A 22,919-nucleotide genomic window follows, 5' to 3' on the forward strand; every position below is an offset into this window, starting at 1 on the left:
GTCTTCGATGAATCAATGAACAGTCTCCACTCATCTGGATCGTGAACGATGTGGAGGGCTGCCATCACACCATCGATGTTGTTGCAGGCTACAAGATCACCTTCCATGAAGAAGAATGGGACAAGATCCTTTTGACGGTCACGGAACATGGAAACCCTAACATCACCTGCCAGGAGATTCCACTGCTGTAGTCTGGAGCCCAACAGCTCTGCCTTACTTTTGGGTAGTTCCAAATCCCTGACAAGGTCATTCAGTTCACCTTGTGTTATGAGGTGTGGTTCAGAGGAGGAGGATGGGAGAAAATGTGGGTCCTGTGACATTGATGGTTCAGGACCAGAAGTTTCATCCTCTTCCTCTTCCTCGTCTGACTCAAGTGAGAATGATTCTGGTGCATCCGGAACCGGCAGTCCTTCTCCGTGGGGTACTGGGCGTATAGCTGATGGAATGTTTGGGTAATGCACAGTCCACTTTTTCTTCTTTGACACACCTTTCCCAACTGGAGGCACCATGCAGAAGTAACAATTGCTGGTATGATCTGTTGGCTCTCTCCAAATCATTGGCACTGCAAAAGGCATAGATTTCCTTTTCCTGTTCAACCACTGGCGAAGATTTGTTGCACAAGTGTTGCAGCATGTGTGGGGCCCACCTCTTGTCCTGATCTCCAAGTTTGCAGCCAAAATAAAGGTGATAGGCTTTCTTAACCATAGTGGTTATACTGCGCTTTTGTGATGCAAAAGTCATTTCACCACAAACATAGCAGAAGTTATCTGCACTGTTCACACAAGTACGAGGCATCTCTGCTCACTTTGGCTAAACAGAAATGTGTCCCTTTGCAAAATCAAACACTGACAAATAAGAGAGCATGACACTGTATGATTTCTAGAGCTGATATAGGGCAATTTGTTCAGCAGAGTGATGTAAGCTTCGTTATGATTGCATCATCCATGACGTCTAGGAATAACATGATGCAATTCATATCATGTATGACGCAATACCAGCTTCAGATTGCATCATTCATTGTTTTGCCTAAAAAGCAAGTCCTGTCCAAACCCAGTCATAGATTTATTCATAGATCCAGTCAAAGATGTATTTTAGTCATTTCTGGTTTAAATTGAGATCCCTTCCCTTTATAACTCACTTATCCTCCGCCATTCCCAAGTCAAGGGTCGTATATACTGACCCAATAGCATATCTTGAAAACTAGAGCCAATCAACAATTTTAAGCATCATTTTCATTCTCAGTGATCCAGACTTAGTAAAGTTTGACTACATTTATTTCAGAAGCATTTTGGCTGTAGAGCAGTGTTATGAATGTAGATAATTAGGGTAAATTCTCCTACCATATACTCTGTGGTTTGTGACGTTACAGGAGTCTCAAGGCGAGAAAGCAGCATGTGTTTTAAAAGTGTATATTAGCATTCTTATACTTACGGAAATATCGCCCTTTAAAAAAAAAAATCACCTACTAAATATGGAAGTTTGCACTTTGAAGGGGTGGGGGGAGGGAAGGTTGTGGAATCTTCATTAAGTACATGTTTTGTTTGTTTTCTTTCTTTTGCTTACAGGAAGGGGTTGAGGTGCGAGTTGCTAGAATATTCAATACCTTTGGTCCTCGGATGCACATGAACGATGGCAGAGTTGTCAGTAACTTTATCTTACAGGCTCTTCAGGGAGAACCTCTAACGGTAAGTAATTGGCACTTGGTCCTGGGCTTAGAACAAAACCACTTAACGAGTGCTATGGCCAAGATTTTCAAAAGTGACTTTTTTTTTTCAATTCCCTAGCTTTTGGGTGCACAACCTTAAACACTTGAAAGAGGCTAGATTTTGAGAAAGTGCTGAGCTCCCGCTCTCTGAAAACCAGGCCTCTAAATGTCTCAACCTGGGTGTCCAAAAATAACTAGTCATTCTTGAAAATGTTAGCCTGTATTTATAAATCTTTACATGTGTGCATGGTTTTGTACTGTCAAAAATGTGTTCTCTCCATAATAAGGATGGTCATGTGGTTCAGTCATTAGTCTAGGATACAGGAGACCTGAGTTCAAATCCTTGCTCTACCACAGCCTTTCTTTGTGACTTTGGGCAAGGTCTTTCTCTGCCTCAGTTCCCCATCTATAAAATGGGGATAAGAGCACTGCCCTGCCTCGCATGGGTGTTGAGGAGAAATACATTAAGGATTATGAGGCACTCAGATAATTCAGTAGTAGGGGCCTTATAAGTGCCAAAGATAGAAGCATACATCCTAAATTAATCATAATACAAAATGGGTGATGGAGGGGTATTTGAGGTCAAGGATGAGATCATGAGATATGTGATTTCATACACATGGCAACTTTTTAAATTTCACATATAAAATTTGGAGACTATCTGGAGCAAAGAGGGAAGTGAATGGTACTAGGAAATCACTCAAGGGCTTTCTAGGATTTTATTGTTTGAATTAGGTACCTTTTTAAAGTGTGCCACAGGGTGTATATGGGACAGTTAGAGTGCAACACGTTTGAGTACTCTACAAAGCACACCCTTGTAGAGGGTTTTGCTGCACTGGGTAGCCAACCCCAAGATTGAAGTGCATTGTTTATGGACAGTAATAATTTGTGTGTTGTCTGCATGCTAGCAGAGCTCCTGTTTGTTTGGAAAGAAGTGTTGCTCAGGCAATAAATGTGCCTAGTCAGTAAGGAGAGGGGAGCTGAAGTCAATTTTTTCAGGGTATCTAACAGTCAGGAAAGATGTTGGGGGGGGGGGGGGCAGCATTCTTTCTCTATTTTATCACAATATTACTTGTTCCTCTTTTCCCCTCTTCCACTAAAATAAACAAAAATACCAATTTATAATGATAGAGGGATGTGTTGCCCTTGTGAGAAAACCTTCAAAAGTGACTATACTTGCCTACCCTTAGATAGGGCAGGGTAGCTAAGTGTCCAAGCACTGCTTCTTCTTTCAGTTCTTCCTACAGTTGTGCTGGGAAAGTGTGGCAGTGTTTTGGGGCTGGGGATAGAAGAAATCTATGTAAAGGCATGTTCCAAAACCAGTTGTTTCTTGGTACGATCCTTCTGATTTTACATGGCTATGGTGAGTCATTCCCATTGTACTGCCCCATGAGCATGCCCACATCTATCACATTGGGTTAAACCCGAGAAAAGTATCACAAAAGACAGCAACCTCCACCCAAGAATTTATTTTACATATGGGTTTTCAAAGGACTTTTGTAAATTGTTTTGAAAGGGCCTTCACTCTCCTATCCACCCCATCCTCCGCCCCTAAAAGCTGCAGCTGGTTAGCTGGGCCTGGCTGCATAGAACAGAATATGTGGGCAAAACAGGGTGGGAGGAGTTCTTATTTCACGCTGAGAGTTTTGATCCTGGTGGGGTTTTTTGATTGCATCAGAATATACAAACCTAATAGAGCAATGACTTCCCAGCACTTTCTGATTATGCCCTGTGTACTATATGCTTCTTGGGTGATATGCAGGGGGCACAAAGTGTAGCTCTTTCTAGGTAGCATTTAGAAGTTTTGCATAGAGCATCAGAGGTCAGATGTTGCTGTGTGTTTTATCTGATCATTCTCCTATTGCTTATATTGTGCTGGTGATATGCCAGCTTGGCATCTGAATACATCACGTAGTAGTTCTGAGCTTCTCGGACTTATCCAGCAGAGCCTTGACTTTTTTTATAACTACAAACTGTGAGAAGGTAATCATTGCAGAGACACAAAATTCTCTAACAGCTTTCCTAAAAGGTGTTTATGTGGAATATTTATCAGATTTAAAACAATTCATAGTTCGGGATATTTCGAAGTGTCATCAAGAAAAGCTTGGAGTAGTACAAGTCCTGTGGGAGGAGTGTTGAAGTCTTGTCTATGTTAGATATTTTTTTTTAACTCCAATGGCCAATCTATAGTTGAGCTCCTGCTGTTGCAGCTGCACCAGTGGGAGCAACGGAGAAATGTTAAGCAAGTAAGTTAGTGTAGGCACAGCCAAAGTCGAATAATGACTCCCTTTAATTCTTTGGAGTCTGAAAAGTCACTAGGGAAGAGGGTACCGGTGATGCTTCAGCATCCTGACTAGGTGGTGGACACTGATTAACTGGAACATAAGAAATGCAGCTCTCCATTTGAATGAATGGGAGGTCAGATTTTTAAAGTTGTCACAAGTTATTGCTGATGTTTATATTACAGTGACACTTTAGAGGCCCAACCTAAGATCAGGTCTCCAATGCTAAGCATTGACATGTCACAAAGACGGCCCCTACCCCAAAAGTGTTCATTATCCAAGTATAAAATGAGACGACAAGTGGATGCAGCAGGCAACATTTCAGTTAAGTGTAACAAGTAGCAATCACTGCACCCATCAGTTACCTAACCATTGTCGGATGTTTTGCAGCCATCACAGCAGAGGAGCGTTACAAGGAAAAGTTTGAAGGAGGCCTTGTGGTAGACTTCTTAGTTATAATTTGTCAAAGTCTCTAACCATGGATAAAATAATAATAAATAAAAGCTTGACCCAAGGTCACTGTACTACTAGTGCATGAGTATCAAAAAGCAAAATCGATTAGGCATAAGAGTGAGACTGAAGTTTTGTTGAATTGACCAAGCTCAGTAAAATAAATCAACAGCCAGCAGAAAAACAGTGAAAAGTGAATCAGAAATCAAAAACTTTCACTTAATTTTTTACAACTTTTGCTGTTAAAATTAAAATCTGTTATAAAATTAGCTATTTTAAAACATGAGTGTATTCAATTTTTATCCCCAAAAAACCCCAAAAATAAATGGATAAAGGCACTTGTTGTTTAAAAGAGAAGTTCAAATGTGGGAACTAATTCTACAAAATGGGAACATCTCTCTTTATTATTCCTCATTAGAGTCAAATGTTTTTGTCCCATGCAAACAGTCATCTTGTTTTTATTGTTAAAATATTTATATGAGAAGTTGGGGGGGAGGGGGAGTGAATACAGCATAATCTCAGACTGCCTTTAACACATGTGGCAACGAAAATCACTGTATAGGAAACATGCACAAAGTGAGTTTTTCTCTCCCCCCCTTTTCATATATAAAAAACTATTTTAAAACAGAGGCTGGAAGCTGTGTGAGGCATACTGTCAAGCCACCATTGCACTGTCCCACATTTCTTTCAGAATAAGATATTAAGTAAACTCTGTTAGACCTCTAAATATTTAGGGCTTCATCCAAAGCCCACTGAACTGAAGACTCCCTTTGAGATTAGTTGAGTTTGGGTCAGATCCTTAAAGCAGGCTTAACCTATGACAGATGTTGGCATGTACATCAATTGTGTCCCTATTTTCTGAGCAAAAAAGCTCTTCTAATTCAGTGTGTGTCCATGTCAAGTGATGTATCCCCATTTTTATCCTTAAACATGCCTAGCTATTGCTTTCAAATATTGTTATCGATTTTATACTGGAAATTTCCAAAGTGTGCTGGTTTATTGCCTTAACTTCACAGCCAAACTGTGTAAAAACTGTATTATGTTGAAGCCATTGCAATGCCTTAGTTATTTCCACGTAACATGAGGGGGTGTTTTGTTTTTGATGGTTTTTTGTTTTTGTTTGTTGTTTCATGAAAAATAGTAGATCTGCTTCAGATTTTCACTGTATAGTCAGTGTAGAGATTCAGACAGCTGAGTGTCATGGTCAGGCCTGGAAGGTGATAGCAGCTGCATTTTCTGTGGAGTAAAGAAGAGGGACACTGGTGGGTCCTGGGAAGACCAGAGAGAAGTAGACTATAATCCTCAAGACAAAAGATAAGCGTTCTACCTGTAGACAGTGAAAAGAGGCTGAATCTTAGAACAGTAGTGTATGAAGAATTGCCAAGATTAGGATTTGGCCTGGCACTCATGACGCACAGTCTGGCAGCCAGCTCAGATTGTAACTTGGTTTTGTGTCCCATATTCATGCCTCAAGTGGTCCTGGCAGTCTGCTTATGGGGGTGGTGAGACATGCCATATGTTTTCATGTTCTTGTAACTTTGATTTTCATTGTTTTTTAGGTCTATGGGCCTGGAACTCAGACTAGAGCATTCCAGTATGTCAGGTAAGGCTTGCTTGTTCTCTCTAGCACTTTTCTACTGAGTCTGATACCTGTCATTGTATCCTGGTAGACTCAGACATTCTACAGACTGGATCAACCCAGTAAAACGTAAAGCAAAATGGGAAATGTACAAACAGTTCTGTTTCTTAGATATGAAGTAGTGTTCTAGAACACAAATTGTACTTTCACAGAGAAGTTGAATATATAAATAGTCCCTAGCCAGGTAAGAACTTCAAATTCAGACATAGCTAGTAATTTGTGGTGATCCTCACCAGTGGACGCAAGTGGTTCTGTTATCATTTTTCTGCTTCATGAAATCTCAACAGCTTCATGTCTTTGTATCTGAATACACTGCTGCCACCTTGTGTTGATAGCCTGTGTTAGTAATACAAGGAATTCTGTGGATTATTATCTTGGCAGCTTCTCTCTAAAGCTGCCTGCCAAAATTTGACTTCACACCTTCATGCTTTCCTCTGAACAGTTTAGGGTAATATCAAACATGGCAAGTAATGATTTAATGTGTATTGTATTATGACATTCATGCTATATTTGTGTCCATCAGCATTTCCCATGGCTTGTACAATTCAAAATGTTGTCCCATAATATTAGAGGAGAACTAGTTTTTAGCTCATTTAGTGCTGAGACAAAATCCTCCCTTGTTTTAAAGTGACAAAAGGGTAATATTTCATGTGTTATAATTGCTTATTCCATGTTAAAATTAGACTTTGTTTTGGTACCGAAAATCAGTGTGGTCAGAACTGGATCGTTTCTAATAAGGCAAAGCTTTAGTTTACTAAAAATACACTTTAAGTAGCCATTTAAAATTACTAATTTTAAAGGGTACAGCATGTCTGGTTTTCATTTATTATTTATTTTGCTGTATCATACTGTTTTTTATATCTAGGACAATTCCCCCTTTATCCCTCTATCCCCATCCCCTCGCACACATCTTGAAGTCTGCTTCACTCTATAAATGGCTTCAACTAATCCAAAAACACAGACCCCCTCCTTCTAAAGCTGAGGGCTCTAATAACTTAGGGCCTGATCCTACAGCTCTCATTTAGATGTTAAATCCTATTGTCCTCAATGGGAGCATTCACATGAGTAAAGGCTATAGGAATAGCCCCCTTGAATAATCTTTACTGATGACATTCATTTTTAAATCACTTTAAAAACACTTCATGCATGAGATACAGGATAAATATATTTCACCTACAGGTTTAATATAAACAATGCCATTTTATGGTTAAGGGAACACATTGCACAACACTGTTTGCTATACATAATTACCTAATAGATAGTGCAGCATGATAACTTATTGTTTGCAACTGATGGTTGGGACTGTGTAGCAGAATTACAATGCATTTATAGCAAAGCACATGGTTGTGTTGTCGTTGCTGTGGTGCAATACTATAGAGCCTACTATGGAGTTGAAGGGACTCTACCTTTACTCCAGTGTGAGTTAATTATCCAAAATCCTCAAAATACTGTTAACAATACACTTCAAAATGAGCTTTTATTCAGTTTATTATATCTGATGAAAGCATTACTATCTAATCGACAAAAATCCACATTCTAATTATTTATATAGTACCATAAAAATGCATGGCACTTAAGAAACTAGTAGGCTCTTTCTTGGCTTCAAGGAGCTTACATCAGAGGTCCTGCACTCTGATCCTGATGGCCAGATCCTTACATCCATGCAAAGTTGCTGGGACTTGTACAGATACAGGAGTCTGTCTGTTCAGATCAGATTCAAGATTGTGACCTATATTTATTGAACAGCATGTCCATATCTCCTGGCTTACTCGCCAGCTAAACCAAAGTGCCAGGGTTGTTGTTTTTTTGTTTTGGTTTTTTTGTTTTGTTCTTGACAAACTCCTTTAAAAATCTCTTCTCCCCCCGCCTTCTGCAATAATATTAGTAGTAAATGGTATAGAAATTTGTAGCATCTTGGTTTGGCACACCTCATTTGAACCTGTAGTGCAGAGAAGAGCGGATATCTTTGTTGTTCATATTGATTAGTCTGGACCTAGGACCCAGGAGGAGGATTTAGTGCATAACACCAAGATATCATTTTTACAAAGTAAACTTGTTTTAACAGAGTCTTTTTAAAGCTTCTAAAGTAAGGACAAACTTAGTAAGCAGCAGTGCACTTGCTTCTTTTCACCATCATGAACCAATCTATTACAATCCATCTGAAAAATGGGCAGTTGCCTCATTTTAAATGAATGGGAGGCTTAGAGGCCAGAGGAAATAATAAAATATTAATTGTTTTTTGGTAATCCATTAATATTTCTTGGTTGGTTTTTCATATAACTGTGGAGGGACTGAAGCTTGTGCCTCCCCAATGTAAATGCTCAGACTGCAGCAAATTATCCTCTAAAACTAACAGCAAGTCCTCCACTGGTTTTGATTTATTGAAATGAATAACTATGGAGCTAACAGGCCAGCAAATTACCAGTTGGTATGAAATGCAGACCTCCACTTGAAATCTACAAAATGCATAAAATCCATTTTAATTGCAGGTTTTGATTTCTCCATTCTTCATCTAATTATATTGCTTCAGTGGGGTTCTAGCGATATGGATCTCTTTGAATAAAATATGACTGTTTAAAGAGAAATGGATATTTACTCAGTCCCTGCTTTCCCTTTTGCAGTGATCTTGTGAATGGGTTGGTGGCCTTAATGAACAGCAACGTCAGCAGTCCTGTCAACTTGGTGAGCATACAGTTCTGTTCTGCTACATTTACTTCACAGTAGTCTAGTTTTTGCTTTCTTGCTTGTCATTGGTGTTAACTTTTACAAGAATTAAATGCAGCGAAAATACTTCCCATCATGCACAAAAAACCCTATGTTCACTTTACATATAAGAGATTTGGCATAGTACTTGCTGGGCTCCTAGACCTTAGATCTGATCACTGTCTCAAGAATCAGAGAATTTTGCAATATGTTTTGAGTTTTAATTGATTTAAGCTTTTTGCTCAATATGCAATACAGCAGAACCCCGTTTATCCAATCTAATTGGGACTGGGAGCAGATTGGATAATCAAAAATCTGGAAAAAACAGAGAATGGGCAAGTGCAGTGCTGCAGCACCATCTAGTGGCCACTGGAGAGATCACTCCCCTCTGGATCTGTGTGTTCTGGTTGTCCAGTTAACACAGAGAGCCGGATAATGGAGAGTCAGATAAACGGGGTTCTACTGTATTAGAAAGGGGGGGGCAGGGAGTAAGTTATTTTAAGACACTTCAGAAATGCAGTTGAAGACCACCCTTATTTCTATACATCAAAAGTGCGATCTGAAACCATTGGTGACACACTGATGTAATTTATTAACCTGCTTCTGCTCCAGAAGCTTCATTTTTTGTTGTTGTTGTGATATGTGCCCCTCCCCCCCCCTTTTATGGTAATTGTGCTAAAGTATCATCAGTAATAGAGATTAAATGTGGATGGCTATTTCCAAAGTAATTATAACATATCCGTGGTTTATCTAGTCACAGTTTGAAATTATAATATTTAGAAGCGTATGGCATACTGCTGAGGTCAGCTCTTGAAAAACTGTGATGGTTTTTCCCTTGGGAGTCTCATGGAAAGCAAAATGTGCATCTCATGAAGCTAAAGCATATGGGAAAAAGGGGGACATGCACAATTAAAGAACACCTGAAAACCTACAGTTTATTTTTTGGATGTCTAAATAGACTCAACTTGGGCCGGGTTTTCAAAAGCGCTCTGTTGCCTTGACTCTGCTGCTATTGAAATGGTAAAACTTCCATTGACTTCATTGGGAGCCAGAGTTAGGCCACCAATGAATGCTTTTCAAAATCCCACCCTCGAAAATGCATCTTGTTATGTGTCTTTGAAGACACATTACCTACCATGTTGTTTAAAAAGATGTGGGGGACCAGAAATTTTTTGTTTATAAGTGGTTCTGGTTACTTTTCAAAGTAGAATTGAGATGTAGTGCCTCTTTGAGGATAATTAACCCTTGGAACAATTTACCAAATTTGGTGGTGCATTTTCCATCACTGGCAATTTTTAAATCAAGTTTGGATGTCTCTTCAAAGAGATGCTCTCGTTCAAACAGGAATTATATTGGGGCAGTTTTCTGGCCTGTTATACAGGAGGTCAGACCCTTCTGGCCTTGTAATCTATGAATTTTAGTTCATTCATGTACTTGGTTACTATCCTCATAGTGACTCCTGGCAAATCACAAAATACACATTTTTAGAGATGCTTTGTAATTTCTCTTGTAACCTGTATCCACTTCCTTCTTAGGGGAACCCAGAAGAGCACAGTATCCTAGAATTTGCCCAATTAATTAAAAAACTTGTTGGTAAGTATGACAAGTAATTGTTGGGTGAAGTTCATAGAGGGCTTATATTATCGGATGATAATTACTTCTTTAAAGTATGTATAATACATAAGACTAATTGAATCTGTTTCTTTCCGTTGCTAAACAGCAGTTTTACCAAGGATATTGGTCTACTGATTCTGTAATTAAATATTAGATTAAGAATTTAGAATTCAGTTCAGATTTTCAAATATACATAAAATACTGTATGAAGAAAAGAATGAATATTTATTTTTTATGTGGTAGTTTGTCATGTACTGGTACAATTCATGCCCATTCTGAGAGGGACTACCAGGTAGTTCTGAATATTGTTCCCCATTCTGGTCTGACCCCAGGTAGACTTCTCTATGCATGGGTTTTCTTCTTTTAAGAACGAAAAGAAAATGTAAGATGATCCCTGGCAGGTGTACTACACAAAATTCTGGCAGCAATAGGAAGGAGAGATGCTATGACTATTTTAGATAAAAGTTCAGTACAAGACACCAACTCCTGCCGTAAATGCAATCATTGAAAAAGTCTAAACTGAGCTGAATTTGAATGAAATATATCATCTCCGGAACTAAAACATAAATACTGTTTGGGTAGATTCGTCCAGGAATCCTCCTCACATTCCACGAGTTTCTCTGTATACCACCCTCAAAAGTCTTATGCTGTGATGACCATTTTTCTTCCCCTTATACCGACCTGGAAACTGGAGGCTAGAAGTGATTCATTCCAGCGCCCATCAAACTCTCCCTTTCACTTGGCTGGAGGGGATGCTGGAGATTATTTGGCAGTCCCTACCTCTCACCCTGTGTTCCTGCTGTTGTGTGTGCTGCCTTTACAGCATTATTGAATCCCAAATTTAGGCTGCTAGGTAAGACCATGCTTCCAGTTCCACACACAGGGCCAGTTAGGCAGAACTGCAGGGTCTCAATGCGTGGATGAGATGATGGTGTAGGGAGGCGGGGTTTAGATTTATTTGGAACTGGGAAACCTTTTGGGAAAGGGGGAGCCAATACAGGAAGGGTGGGCTCCACCTAAACCAAAATGAAACCAGATTGCTGGCACTTAACATTAGAAAGGTCCTAGAGCAGTTTTTAAACTAAGGTCTGGGGGAAAGCTGACCGGTGCGGAGGAGCACATGGTTCAGACAAAGCGATCCCTTATAGGAGGATCCACTAATGGAGATTCTCTATGCTGTAGTAAGCAGGAGAGTATGGAAGATGGTAAAATACAAGCAGGATCTGATGAGAAACAGTCAAATGAAAAAGTCTCATTCAATTACATCACGTAATGGGAGACAGCTAAAAAGTGGCAGGTTTTTAAAGTGCTTGTATACCAATGCTAGAAATCTAAATAATAAGATGGGTGAACTAGAGTTCCTCGTATTAAATGAGGATATTGATACAAGAGGCATCACAGAAAGTTGGTGGAATGAGGATAATCAATGGGACACAGTGATACCAGGGTGCAAAATATATCGGAAGGACAGAACAGGTCGTGCTGTTGGGGGAATAGCACTATATGTGAAAGAAAGCCTAGAATCAAGTGAAGTAAAAATCTTAAATGAACCAAACTGTACCATAGAATCTCTATGGATAATAATTCCATGCTCGAATACTAAGAATATAGCAGTAGGGATATATTACCGACCACCTGACCAGGATGGTGATAGTGACTATGAAATGCTCAGGGAGACTAGAGGGGCTATTAAAATTAAAAAACTTAATAATAAGGGGGGTTTCAACTATCCCCACAATGACTCATGTCACCTCAGGACGGGATGCAGAGAGAGTTTCTTGACACCTTAAATGACTGCTTCTTGGAGCAGCTGGTCCTGGAACCCACAAGAGGAGAGGGAATTCTTGTTTTATTTCCTAAATGAAACACAGGATCGGGTCCAAGAGGTGAATATAGCTGGACCGCTTGGTAATAGTGACCATAATATAATTAAATTTAACATCCCTGTGGCAGGGAAAACACCACAGCGGCCCAACAGTTTAGCATTTAATTTCAAAAAGGGGAACTACACAAAAATGAGGATATTAAACAGAAATTAAAAGGTACAGCACCAAAGTAAAATCCCTGCAAGCTGCATGGAAACTTTTTAAAGACACCATAAAAGAGGCTCAACTTAAATGTATACCCCAAATTAAAAAACATAGTGAGAGAACTAAAGAAGTGCCACTGTGGCTAAACAAAGAAGTAAGCCAAGCAGTGACAGGCAAAAAGGCATCCTTTAAAAAGTGGAAGTTAAATCTTAGTGAGGAAAATAGAAAGGAGCATAAACTCTGGCAAATGAAGTGTAAAAATATAATTAGGAAGGCCAGAAAAAGAATTTGAAGAACAGCTAGCCAAAGACTCAAAGTAATAGCAAAAAAAAAAATTAAGTACATGAGAAGCAGGAAACCTGCTAAACAATTACTGAGACCACTGGATGATCAACTGCTAAAGGAGCACTCAAGGACGATAAGGCCGTTGCAGAGAAATTAAATGAATTCTTTGCATCCGTCTTCACGGTTGAGGATGTGAGGGAGATTCCCAAACCTGAGCCACTCTTTTTAGTTGTACCAAATGACTGGAGGATAGCTAATGTGACTCCAATTTTTAAAAAGGGCTCCAGAGGTGACCCCTGACCAGCAATTACAGGCTGGTAAGCCTGATTTCAGTACTGGGCAAACTGGTTGAAACTATACTAAAGAACAAAATTGTCAGACACACAGATTTGTTGGAAGAGTCAACATGGTTTTTGTAAAGGGAAATCATGCCTCACCAAACTACTAGAATTCTTTAAGGGGGTCAACACATATGTGGACAAGGGGGATCCAGTGTATTTAGGTTTCAGAAAGCCTTTGACATGGTCCCTCACCAAAGGCTCTTAAACAAAGTAAGCTGTCATGGGATAAGAGGGAAGGTCCTCTCATGGATTGGTAACTAGTTAAAAGATAGGAAACAAAGGGTAGGAATAAATGGCCAGTTTTCAGAATGGAGAGAGGTAAATAGTGGTGTCCCCCCAGGGGTCTGTATTGGGCCAATCCTATTCAACATATTCATAAATGATCTGGAAAAAGGGGTAAACAGTGAGATGACAAAATGTGCAGATAATACAAAACTACTCAAGATAGTTAAGTCCCAGGCCGACTGCAAAGAGCTACAAAAGGATTTCTCAAAACCGGCTGACTGGGCAACAAAATGGCAGATGAAATTCAATGTTGATAAAGCAACAAAGAGTCCTGTGGCACCTTATAGACTCTCAGACGTATTGGAGCATAAGCTTTCGTGGGTGAATATCCACTTTGTCAGACGCAAGTGGGTATTCACCCACGAAAGCTTATGTTCCAATACGTCTGTGAGTCTATAAGGTGCCACAGGACTCTTTGTTGCTTTTTACAGATCCAGACTAACACGGCTACCCTTCTGAATGTTAAGTGCAAAGTAATGCACATTGGAAAATATAATCCCAACTATACATATAAAATGATGGGGTCTAAATTAGCTGTTACCACTTAAGAAATAGATCTTGGCATCATTGTGGATAGTTCTCTGAAAACATCCACTCAGTGTGCACTGGCAGTCAAAAAAGCGAACAGAATGTTGGGAATCATTAAGAAAGGGATAGATAATAAGACAGAAAATATCATATTGCCTCTAAATCCATGGTATGCCCACACCTTGAATACTGTGTGCAGATGTGGGTCGCCACATCTCAAAAAAGATATATTGGAATTGGAAAAGGTTCAGAAAAGGGCAACAAAAAATTATTAGGGTTCTGGAACAGACAGATTAATAAGACTGGGACTTTTCAGCTTGGAAAAGAGATGACTAAGGGGGGATATGATTGAGGTCAATAAAATCATGACTGGTGTGGAGAAAGTAAATAAGGAAGTGTTATTTACTCCTTCTTATTACACAAGAACTAGGGGTCACCAAGTGAAATTAATAGGCAGCAGGTTTAAAACAATCAAAAGGAAGTACTTTTTCACACAACACACAGTCAACCTGTGGAACTCCTTGCCAGAAGATGTTGTGAAGGCCAAGACTATAACAGGGTTCAAAAAAGAACTGATAAATTCATGGAGGATAGGTCCATCAATGGCTATTAGCCAGGATGGTCAGGGATGGTGTCCCTAGCCTCTTGTTTGCCAGAAGCTGGGAATGGGCGACAGGATGGATCACTTGATGATTACCTGTTCTGTTCATTCCCTCTGGAGCACCTGGCATTGGCCACTGTCGGAAGACAGGATACTGGGCTAGATGGACCTTTGGTCTGTTCTAGTATGGCCATTTTTATATTCTTAATTGTCTGTGATTTTGCTCAGCCCCTTAACGCTCCAGTCTTGGACATAGCTTGTTTGTGTGGTAGAACACTATGGTGCACTAGACTACCTGGTAGACAAAATAAGTTCTCCCTCCATTTGCTGCTCACTAACTAACTAGCTCTGTTTTGCTCTGCCTACAAATTTTTAAACTCAAATAAACATTTGTATACAATAATGCAGAATGTTTTGGGCTTGCATAGTAAGTTCTCAATATGCTACCATGAAGGGATCTGAATACAAGACTCATGCATGGTTCTTCACTCCGCAGACAGTAGAAATGAATAGTATTGGGGAGGAGGAAGTGTTTCTAAGTCACTTTGCAGTGCCACTCCTGAATGGTTCATCCCACCTTTGCTGGAAGGACCATCATGTCAGTGTAAGGCATTTTGGAGGGGAAAATTGGGAATAATCTAAATAAGCTTGAGAGGGATGACATACCACCACTGGGGAAATGTGTAAGTTGAAAGCATAGCAAACAAAGGATAATAAAATGCAATATTTTATTCAACAGGTAGTGGCAGTGAAATCCAGTTTCTCTCAGAAGCTCAAGATGACCCCCAGAAAAGAAGGCCTGACATCAAGAAAGCCAAGTTATTGCTTGGTTGGGAACCTGTGGTATGTAAAGCTAGATTAATAGTGTCGTGTGTAAACCTGTGGTTTTTCTGATGATTGTCTTGCCTTTATAAAAGAAGATATCCTGCAGTTATTAGAGCATCTTAAAGAACTGGGGGAAGTGGAGGAAAGAATTCCAAGGGCAATTATTGTAAAGGTTATAAAGTGCCTTGAGTCTTACATGGACACTCAATAAATGTGTACTGGAGGAAGTTCTACAGCCTGTGTTGTGCAGGAGGTCAGATTAGATGATCACAGGTCCCTGGCCTTAAAATCTATCAACCTATAAAATACGTGACAAAGCATTGTAATAAAAATTAACCTCATTAGTATAAGAGCTCTTACCAAGGCAACAGTCCCTCATATGCCTGTCGTATACCTTGGAATGCGTGGTACGTAATGAATTACCCCTCCACTTATCCTGTTGTTAAAGAGAAATTAGCTTTTATTATGTGGATGATGTTCAATACCAAATGAAATAGAACATTTAAGGGTTGAGATTTTTAAGACCCTTTTAAAGATATGCAAATGTTACTGCACTTATCAGGTTTAATCTAATCACTATGGAGGATTGTGAGGAATAGCAGAAGAACCCAATAAAAACTAGGTAGTTGGACAAAGCGGTAGTATACTAACAATGGGATTTTTGAGAACCCGCTCAGGTTGGCCTACCTTTGCTCCCATTGAAGTTAATGGGAGTTTTATCATTGACTTCAGTGAGAACAGATTTAAACCTTTTGAAATTCCACACTGAATTTGCCATAGACAAAAATAATTTAATACATATTTGAAGAATGAATTAAGCTATTTGTTCACTGTGGTTCAGAATTAGTTGTATATGCTTTTTGATAAAGGTGGGGGAGATCTGGGATTTATTGTAGGCAGCAGTGAAATTTGCTTAAGATACAGTCACTGTCCAAAAAAGCTTTTAAATACTTGTGCTGCATTAAGAGGTTGGGAATAATACAGATAGTATTGTAATACACCTCTACCCCGATATAACGCTGTCCTCGGGAGCCAAAAAATCTTACCATATTATAGGTGAAAACCACGTTATAACGGACTTGCTTTGATCCGCCGGAGTGCGCAGCCCCGCCCCCCGGAGCACTGCTTTACCGCGTTATATTCGAATTCATGTTATATCCGGTCACGTTATATCGGGGTAGAGGTGTACCATTGTATCACTCAGTGATGTGTACTCTTTCCTGAATACCTCCTTCTGCACACATCAACTCATCGCCCTTTCTTAAGAAAGGCCTCCCAAGCCGGCATTACACCGTCTTTTCTCCCTACATTACCTTGAGGCTAGCTGGCCACACTACACAGAGCCACTCAAATGGCCAGGACAAGTGTTACAACCTGGCCTTGAATCTTAAGCCTTGATTTCACTAGAGAACTTTGCTGGAAAACTGTTTTAAAAACAACAGTGCTGCTGGAAAACAGATACTGGTTCTAGGGTAGGTGCACCATTAATGGCTACAAACCCTTCAACCTTTCATGACCCAGCCCCCTTCCCCCCTGCCTGAATGGAATCCCAATAAATCCCTGGAAATTAGCCAATACTCGGGTGATACCAGCATAAAGATTTGCTGTTTTCTGAAGAATTAAGGTCTGCAAAGTGAAGTACATTTGATTGATAATGATCCTAATGATGAAACACCCAAATCTTCCTGACTACATTTCACTCACACACATGCCATTGAGCACCGCTGAAAGCAAGAGCTTGACTATTACAAAGAGAACCCTTCCCCATCTAAAACTGGGGGAAAGGGCTTAGTTTAGGCCTACTTCCCCTCTCCATCAGTGTGAAATAATTCAGTGTGGGGCATGAGCAGGTCAAAATCCTGTCTTAAAAAAAACAACAACAAAAAACTGTTGATGTAATGAGATTCCTCTTCCCCTGTGTGCCTGGGGCATTCAGAACCTAATTTGTTTTTAAAAAGTGGCACAGTGGCAGTAGATCATGTTCTATCAACTTTAACAGGATATAGACATTTGTACTCTTATCCAGTGGTGAATGAGGATTGGTAGTGAATCGGAGAAGTGCATTGGTAGTTAATGTATGCTTTTCTATAGTGTTATCACTGTATCAATTCATGCTGGTGACATAAGAACAGAGACTACTATACTTGGAAAAGGAATTAAATATTTCTGTTGTGTGCCCATGAGTATAAAATACACTGTTTAAAACTAGAAACAGAATAGAAAAATATTATTCCTCTTAACTACGCACAAATTATTAGAATCTAATTAACTCTTTTAGAGAGCGCAAGGTGATCAGTTCCTAATGGGATACTGTCAGTTTTGCCTAGTGGTTGATATCCCCATTGCTATTTCTTAGTGGACCAATTTAAAGAAGTATTCTACTTTAAACTTAGTTAGGCCTCACCATTTACACAGATTATCTAGAGGATGTTCTCTTAATATAATTCAAAACAAGCCAAAAAACATTCTTTTTCCTCTTTTGTTCCTTACAAACTTGGAGAATTCCTTAATGTGTTTGTATTTGGGCATAAACTGGGTTAAGTGTTACTGCCTGGTACTAAATGTGGTATTTCCAGACTGAGTTGGCGGTTTCTAATTTAGTGAATGATAGCTAGATATTACAGTGATGGGTGCATCAGAAATGCATAGACAGACTGTAACCAGTGGGTGGGGGCTCTGTTTTTATTAGGGACAAAGAGTCCTGTGGCACCTTATAGACTAACAGAAGTATTGGAGCATAAGCTTTCGTGGGTGAATACCCACTTCGTCAGACATGCGTCTGACGAAGTGGGTATTCATCCACAAAAGCTTATGCTCCAATCTTCTGTTAGTCTATAAGGTGCCACAGGACTCTTTGTCGCTTTTTACAGATCCAGACTAACACGGCTACCCCTCTGATACTTGTGTTTTTATTGATAAAGAAGTAAAGGATTTCAAAGCAGCGTTTTCATAGCTTAGAAGATAGCCACAATAATGCACTATTATGAGAGTAGCCAGAATCTTAGGCTGATGTGTGACCATCTCTTCTTTCTTTAAACAGGTCCCCTTGGAAGAAGGTTTAAATAAAGCAATTCACTACTTTCGTAAAGAACTCGAATATCAGGCAAACAATCAATATATCCCCAAACCGAAACCTGCAAGGATAAAAAAAGGAAGAACAAGACATAACTGAAAACTGTTACATTGGACAGGAGATTCCCTACTTTACATTTGACAGGATGTAATTTTTTTCTTTTTTTAAAAAGAGACTTAACAGGTGTCATGAAGAACAAACTGGAATTTCATTCTGAAGCTTGCTTTAAAGAAGTGGATGTGCCTAAAAATTTTAAAAAAAAAACTGCAAATCTTGCCTTGCACTTTTTAAATCTGTCTTTTTATGTAAAATAGAGTAGAAAAATCTTTGAGTATCTTCAAGTTTTATATCTTGCTGTGAGATCATTTGTTGTGACTGTCTTTGACAGTTTTATTTACTGGTTTCTTTGTGAAGCTGAAGATGAATATAAACGGGATGGGATATGCCAATTTATTTATAAAATGGGTACTATAAATGAGACATTATACTATGCATAAGAGAAAAAGCTAGCAGTATTGTCAGGTGAGTGAAACACTGGCATTTAGTATATAGGGGTATAAAAGAATTCTGTATGAGAGCTTTATGTATTCTTTAAATCAGAGTTTTTTCAGAGATTTAGTTTTAGTTGCACACTTGAATTTGGACTATTTTCATTGATTATCATGGATAAGGATATTTTAAATCGCTACTGTGTTGTGCGTACTCTGGGGAAAAAAAGTTAATGTATTATTGGTTACCAGTGGTTGAATATGCTATTTTAATAAAATATGGAAAGTTCTACTTACAGGTTTCAGTTTTTCAATTAAAATAGTTCTCTAGTTTGTTTTATCTGTACATATTGCAAATGTTAATTTTTAAAAAATCCATAATAGTTATAAAAACAAGTTATCCTGTTTGAAGGCCAATAATGATATATTTTTCACTTTTCAAATAATCACATTTATTTTTTAAATGATTCTTGGGGAAAGGCTCTAAGATGTTCATGTATTTTAAAAAAAAAAAAAAAAACCCTCAGGTTATTATAATTAAGACTTATGTCATTCTTTGCATTAGACCCAGATTGTCACAATGCAAAGGTGTAAGATGCCTTTAAAACATAAAATGAAACTTTAGCGTCCCCAACATGAGGGAAATCATTTATTTTATTTAGAAACAAAACTTTCTATTGATTTTTACCAGGAAATGCACACAGCTGTACTAACTGTAATCTTGTCACAGGAACCTAAATCCCATCATCTCCCACTTGTTGGATATCTGCACTTATTGCAACTGTCTCGTGTTGGGGAGCATAGACCTAGATTTTTTTAAAGATATTGAGGCATTCCTCTGTTCAGAGTTTCAAAGCCTAAGTCTCATTGAAAGTCAGTGGGTCTTAAGTGCCTAAGTCCATTTTGAAAATGGGACTTAGCCGTCTAAATCCCCTGGACTTTGCCACACTGAGCAGAGGAGTGCCCGAAAACCTTTAAAAATCAGGGCTCTGGTCCGGCCCTCAAGAGCTGACAGTCTATCGGCACTGTAAACCAACAAGCATGCTTCTTGATGGTGTAAAAAAAAAAAGAAGAAATAATGATAAGTCTATTTTCAAGAATGGCCACAGAATATCTCAATGGTTTGCTATTAAAGATGTTAGGTTTGCTCACTACCTAGTCTGTCTTCATAAGGGGATGAGAATTGGAGGAGGTCTCTCTTGTGCTTTTGTAACTCAGTGGTTTGTGTGTGTTGTCCTCAGTGCTTGATCTGCAGAGATTAGTGTGTTACAGCTCTCAGCTTCAGTGCCACACTCTCTAGCTCAAGCTGTAAACTGTTGCTTTTAGCTCTGGGGGTCCCTGGGTTCAATCCCCTGTCTCTGCCAAAATGACATCCTTCACACTTGCTCAGAAACAAAATCTGAGATGGTAGCAGTAGCATAGATTTGAAAACAGTTAGTAGCTTTGTGATGGTTAATGGCTTAAGGGTAGTTTCAAATCAGCATTATAGTGCTGATGGTTAATACTGAAATTCAGGTATAATTTCAGGCTGTTTACTCAGGACTTGACAGAGCTGGCGCCTGTGAGATAGAGGACATGGGGCTGCCTGTGATCCCCCTGTACTTACGTGATGTTACACACATCCTCAGTAGGTGAAATGGGGAGAGCTGTCAGAGAGAAGCCTGAGCTAGCTGCTGCTGCCACCCCAAAGAGTCTAGTGGAAGGCAGATGCCAGACCTAATAAGATTGGAGACTGGGAAATCTAGAGATTTTAGGTAACTGAAAGCATGCCCTACTTTGCATGTTTCAGTATAGATGACCTCAAGTTGTGTTATTTGCTGAAGTTCTTTGTTTTCTACTCCTACTCCCAGCTCTCACTGCAGTGTCAGGTGCACCAAGCAGAGGCATGCCATAAAGCTCACTGTTGCCAGACTTGAGGTGCCTTTAAGTCCTAAGTGAAACTGAAACCTCCAAACTGAAATACAATGGTGGGTTATTTTCAAGTATCATTCGCTGACAGTCTGAGATTTCTGGTGTCAGACTCCCATAGCCACTAAGGAAGGGAGTGAGGAGCCCAGACACCATAGTGAGGGTGAGAAATGAGCACGCCCTTGCCAAACCAAGAAAAATTTCATGTTGCTTTACACACAGGCTCCAGGCAGAAGGAGCCCTGCTGTTCCTGCTTCCTTCCAGGAGAGAATCTTTGTAGGGTTATTTCAAATCCACCTGCTCAGCTCTCCAATAACTAGGATCAGAGGGGCTGTCCCGAGGCCTTGTTCTGCCATTGCTGTGTGCCCTGCTCCTCTTCCTCACAGCTGTGGCTCCCATTTTGAAAGCCCTGCAGCACACACGGAGTGTGAGCCATGCTGTCCCAACACTCACCAGAGGGGTTAGTGAGAACTCTCGTGATTTTTATTGTGAATGTGATATTTGGGCTTTTTAAAGGTTCTCACAGCTTTCTGATTTCTGCCTTCAGTCTTGAATCATTTTGCCATTATCTAAAATGGCTGCCATCTCCCAACACTGTTAATGGGACCAAGTCACAGGCTACCTTCAACAAGATGGCAACCATTTCCCTAGAGGCTTTGCTAGTGAAAGTGAGGCTTCCCCCAGCAAAGATGGCTGTTTTTTCACACTATTTGCAATGGGGCTGAAGCCAGGCTGCTCTCAGGAAAAATGATGGTCCTTTAATCATCACATGAGGACCTGGCTGGGTACAGGGGAATGTGATGATGCAGGGCATGAATTTGGGAAGGGGCAGCAGAAAAGGATGGGTGTTTGGAAACAGGACAATAAATTCAAACCTGTCAAGTGTCATTCCTATATAACTGGTAAAATATCATGCATTTTCAGAAAGAGACCCCTTACAAAATACACCCTGCAATCTAGGCGAAGGTGCACTGAGATCTAAGCCAACAGCCCATGAGTTCTAAACCCAGCTCTTCCAATGACTGCTATGAAAATTTGTGTGCTTCACAACTGTTCTTAACCAAAACGTCCATGCACCCTACCAGAGGGAAAGTGTAACGATGTACAGCTAAGATAACGGAGCGGCTGGATATGGTCACTGCAGGCACGATCAGAAATAGAACTCTGTAGTGGCTAGATCACACAGATTTGAGATCTGCACCTAGCTCAGATGGGAGAGGTCCATCTTTTAGAGCCAGAGATCTGAGTACATTCCCTGTTAATACTTTACATCTATGGACCGAATGTTCCTCAGGGAGGATAATATGCTTTTCTCCACCAGCAGCTACTATAGCAAAAAAGGAAGAGCTCTGTGCTGCATCTCCATGTTGTAGATCAAACATAATTCATGCATGACCCATGGGGGGGAGGGATTAGTGTGAGGAACCTGGGATAATTTAAATATACTTTAATGTGAAATATAGTTGTACAATGTATTAATGTTCGTTGCATTTTGGTTAGTGGGAACTGTCCCTTTAAGAATAGGCTGCAGCATTTAGGATAAGGTTTGTTTGAACATGACTGAGTAGGGTGGAAGAGGGGATACTTGTGTGTGCAGAGTGGAAGGTTTCACAGTGAGTTCCAAAAAGGTTGGAACTTTATTAAATAAACACATCTTTGCAGAAAACAGGCTTCACTCATGAAGGCGTAAATATGAGCAATTACTAGGAGACTTTGTGTCTCCATTTCAGTTTTCACATCTTAAAAACACCAGCACACTTTGCTCTAATTGGCAGACTCAGCAAGGAAACCAAAACTGGCATTGGCCCCGGATACTAAACTACCCCTGTTATCTCTACAGAAAGTGTTTGGGATCTCTTCTCCTTCCCAGGGTTCAGAAGTGCTGGCTGGGCAGGGTGGGGGGAGCCTTACCTCCTACTGTGTGTGCTGTAGATAAACAGGAATTCATTCACCAAGGCTGCATGAGCATTTCATTAACACAGTTAAAAAAAAAAAAAAAATTTTTTTTTACAGCTGAATTTTGAATCCAAAATGATTGCATACAAATTGGGAGTGGAACAATTCCTCCCAGGGCCGGCTCCAGGCACCAGGCAACCAAGCACATGCTTGGGGCGGCACCTGGTAAGGGGCGGCCAATCTTGGGGTGGCGGGGGGCAGCGCGG

The 22,919-nt window shown here is 39.9% G+C and overlaps 1 protein-coding gene across 2 annotated transcripts in view; it reads left to right on the forward strand.

Moving 5' to 3' along the window:
* The window catches only part of UXS1 (UDP-glucuronate decarboxylase 1), a 100,651-nt gene extending 81,506 nt beyond the window's left edge, over window positions 1-19,145 (forward strand). For both annotated transcript variants that reach the window (XM_024215287.3, XM_024215288.2), the window contains 6 exons: window positions 1,566-1,685; window positions 5,997-6,040; window positions 8,698-8,758; window positions 10,315-10,372; window positions 15,203-15,306; window positions 18,329-19,145. In XM_024215287.3, the coding sequence (XP_024071055.1) occupies window positions 1,566-1,685; window positions 5,997-6,040; window positions 8,698-8,758; window positions 10,315-10,372; window positions 15,203-15,306; window positions 18,329-18,460 (519 nt within the window). In that variant the 3' untranslated portion in view covers window positions 18,461-19,145. The remainder of the gene's footprint in view (window positions 1-1,565; window positions 1,686-5,996; window positions 6,041-8,697; window positions 8,759-10,314; window positions 10,373-15,202; window positions 15,307-18,328) is intronic.
* The last annotated feature ends 3,774 nt before the right edge of the window (window positions 19,146-22,919 follow it).

Source organism: Terrapene carolina, unplaced genomic scaffold, assembly GCF_002925995.2.
Source record: "Terrapene carolina triunguis isolate 2854851 unplaced genomic scaffold, T_m_triunguis-2.0 Scaffold21, whole genome shotgun sequence".
In the NCBI taxonomy this organism is placed as follows: domain Eukaryota; kingdom Metazoa; phylum Chordata; order Testudines; family Emydidae; genus Terrapene; species Terrapene triunguis.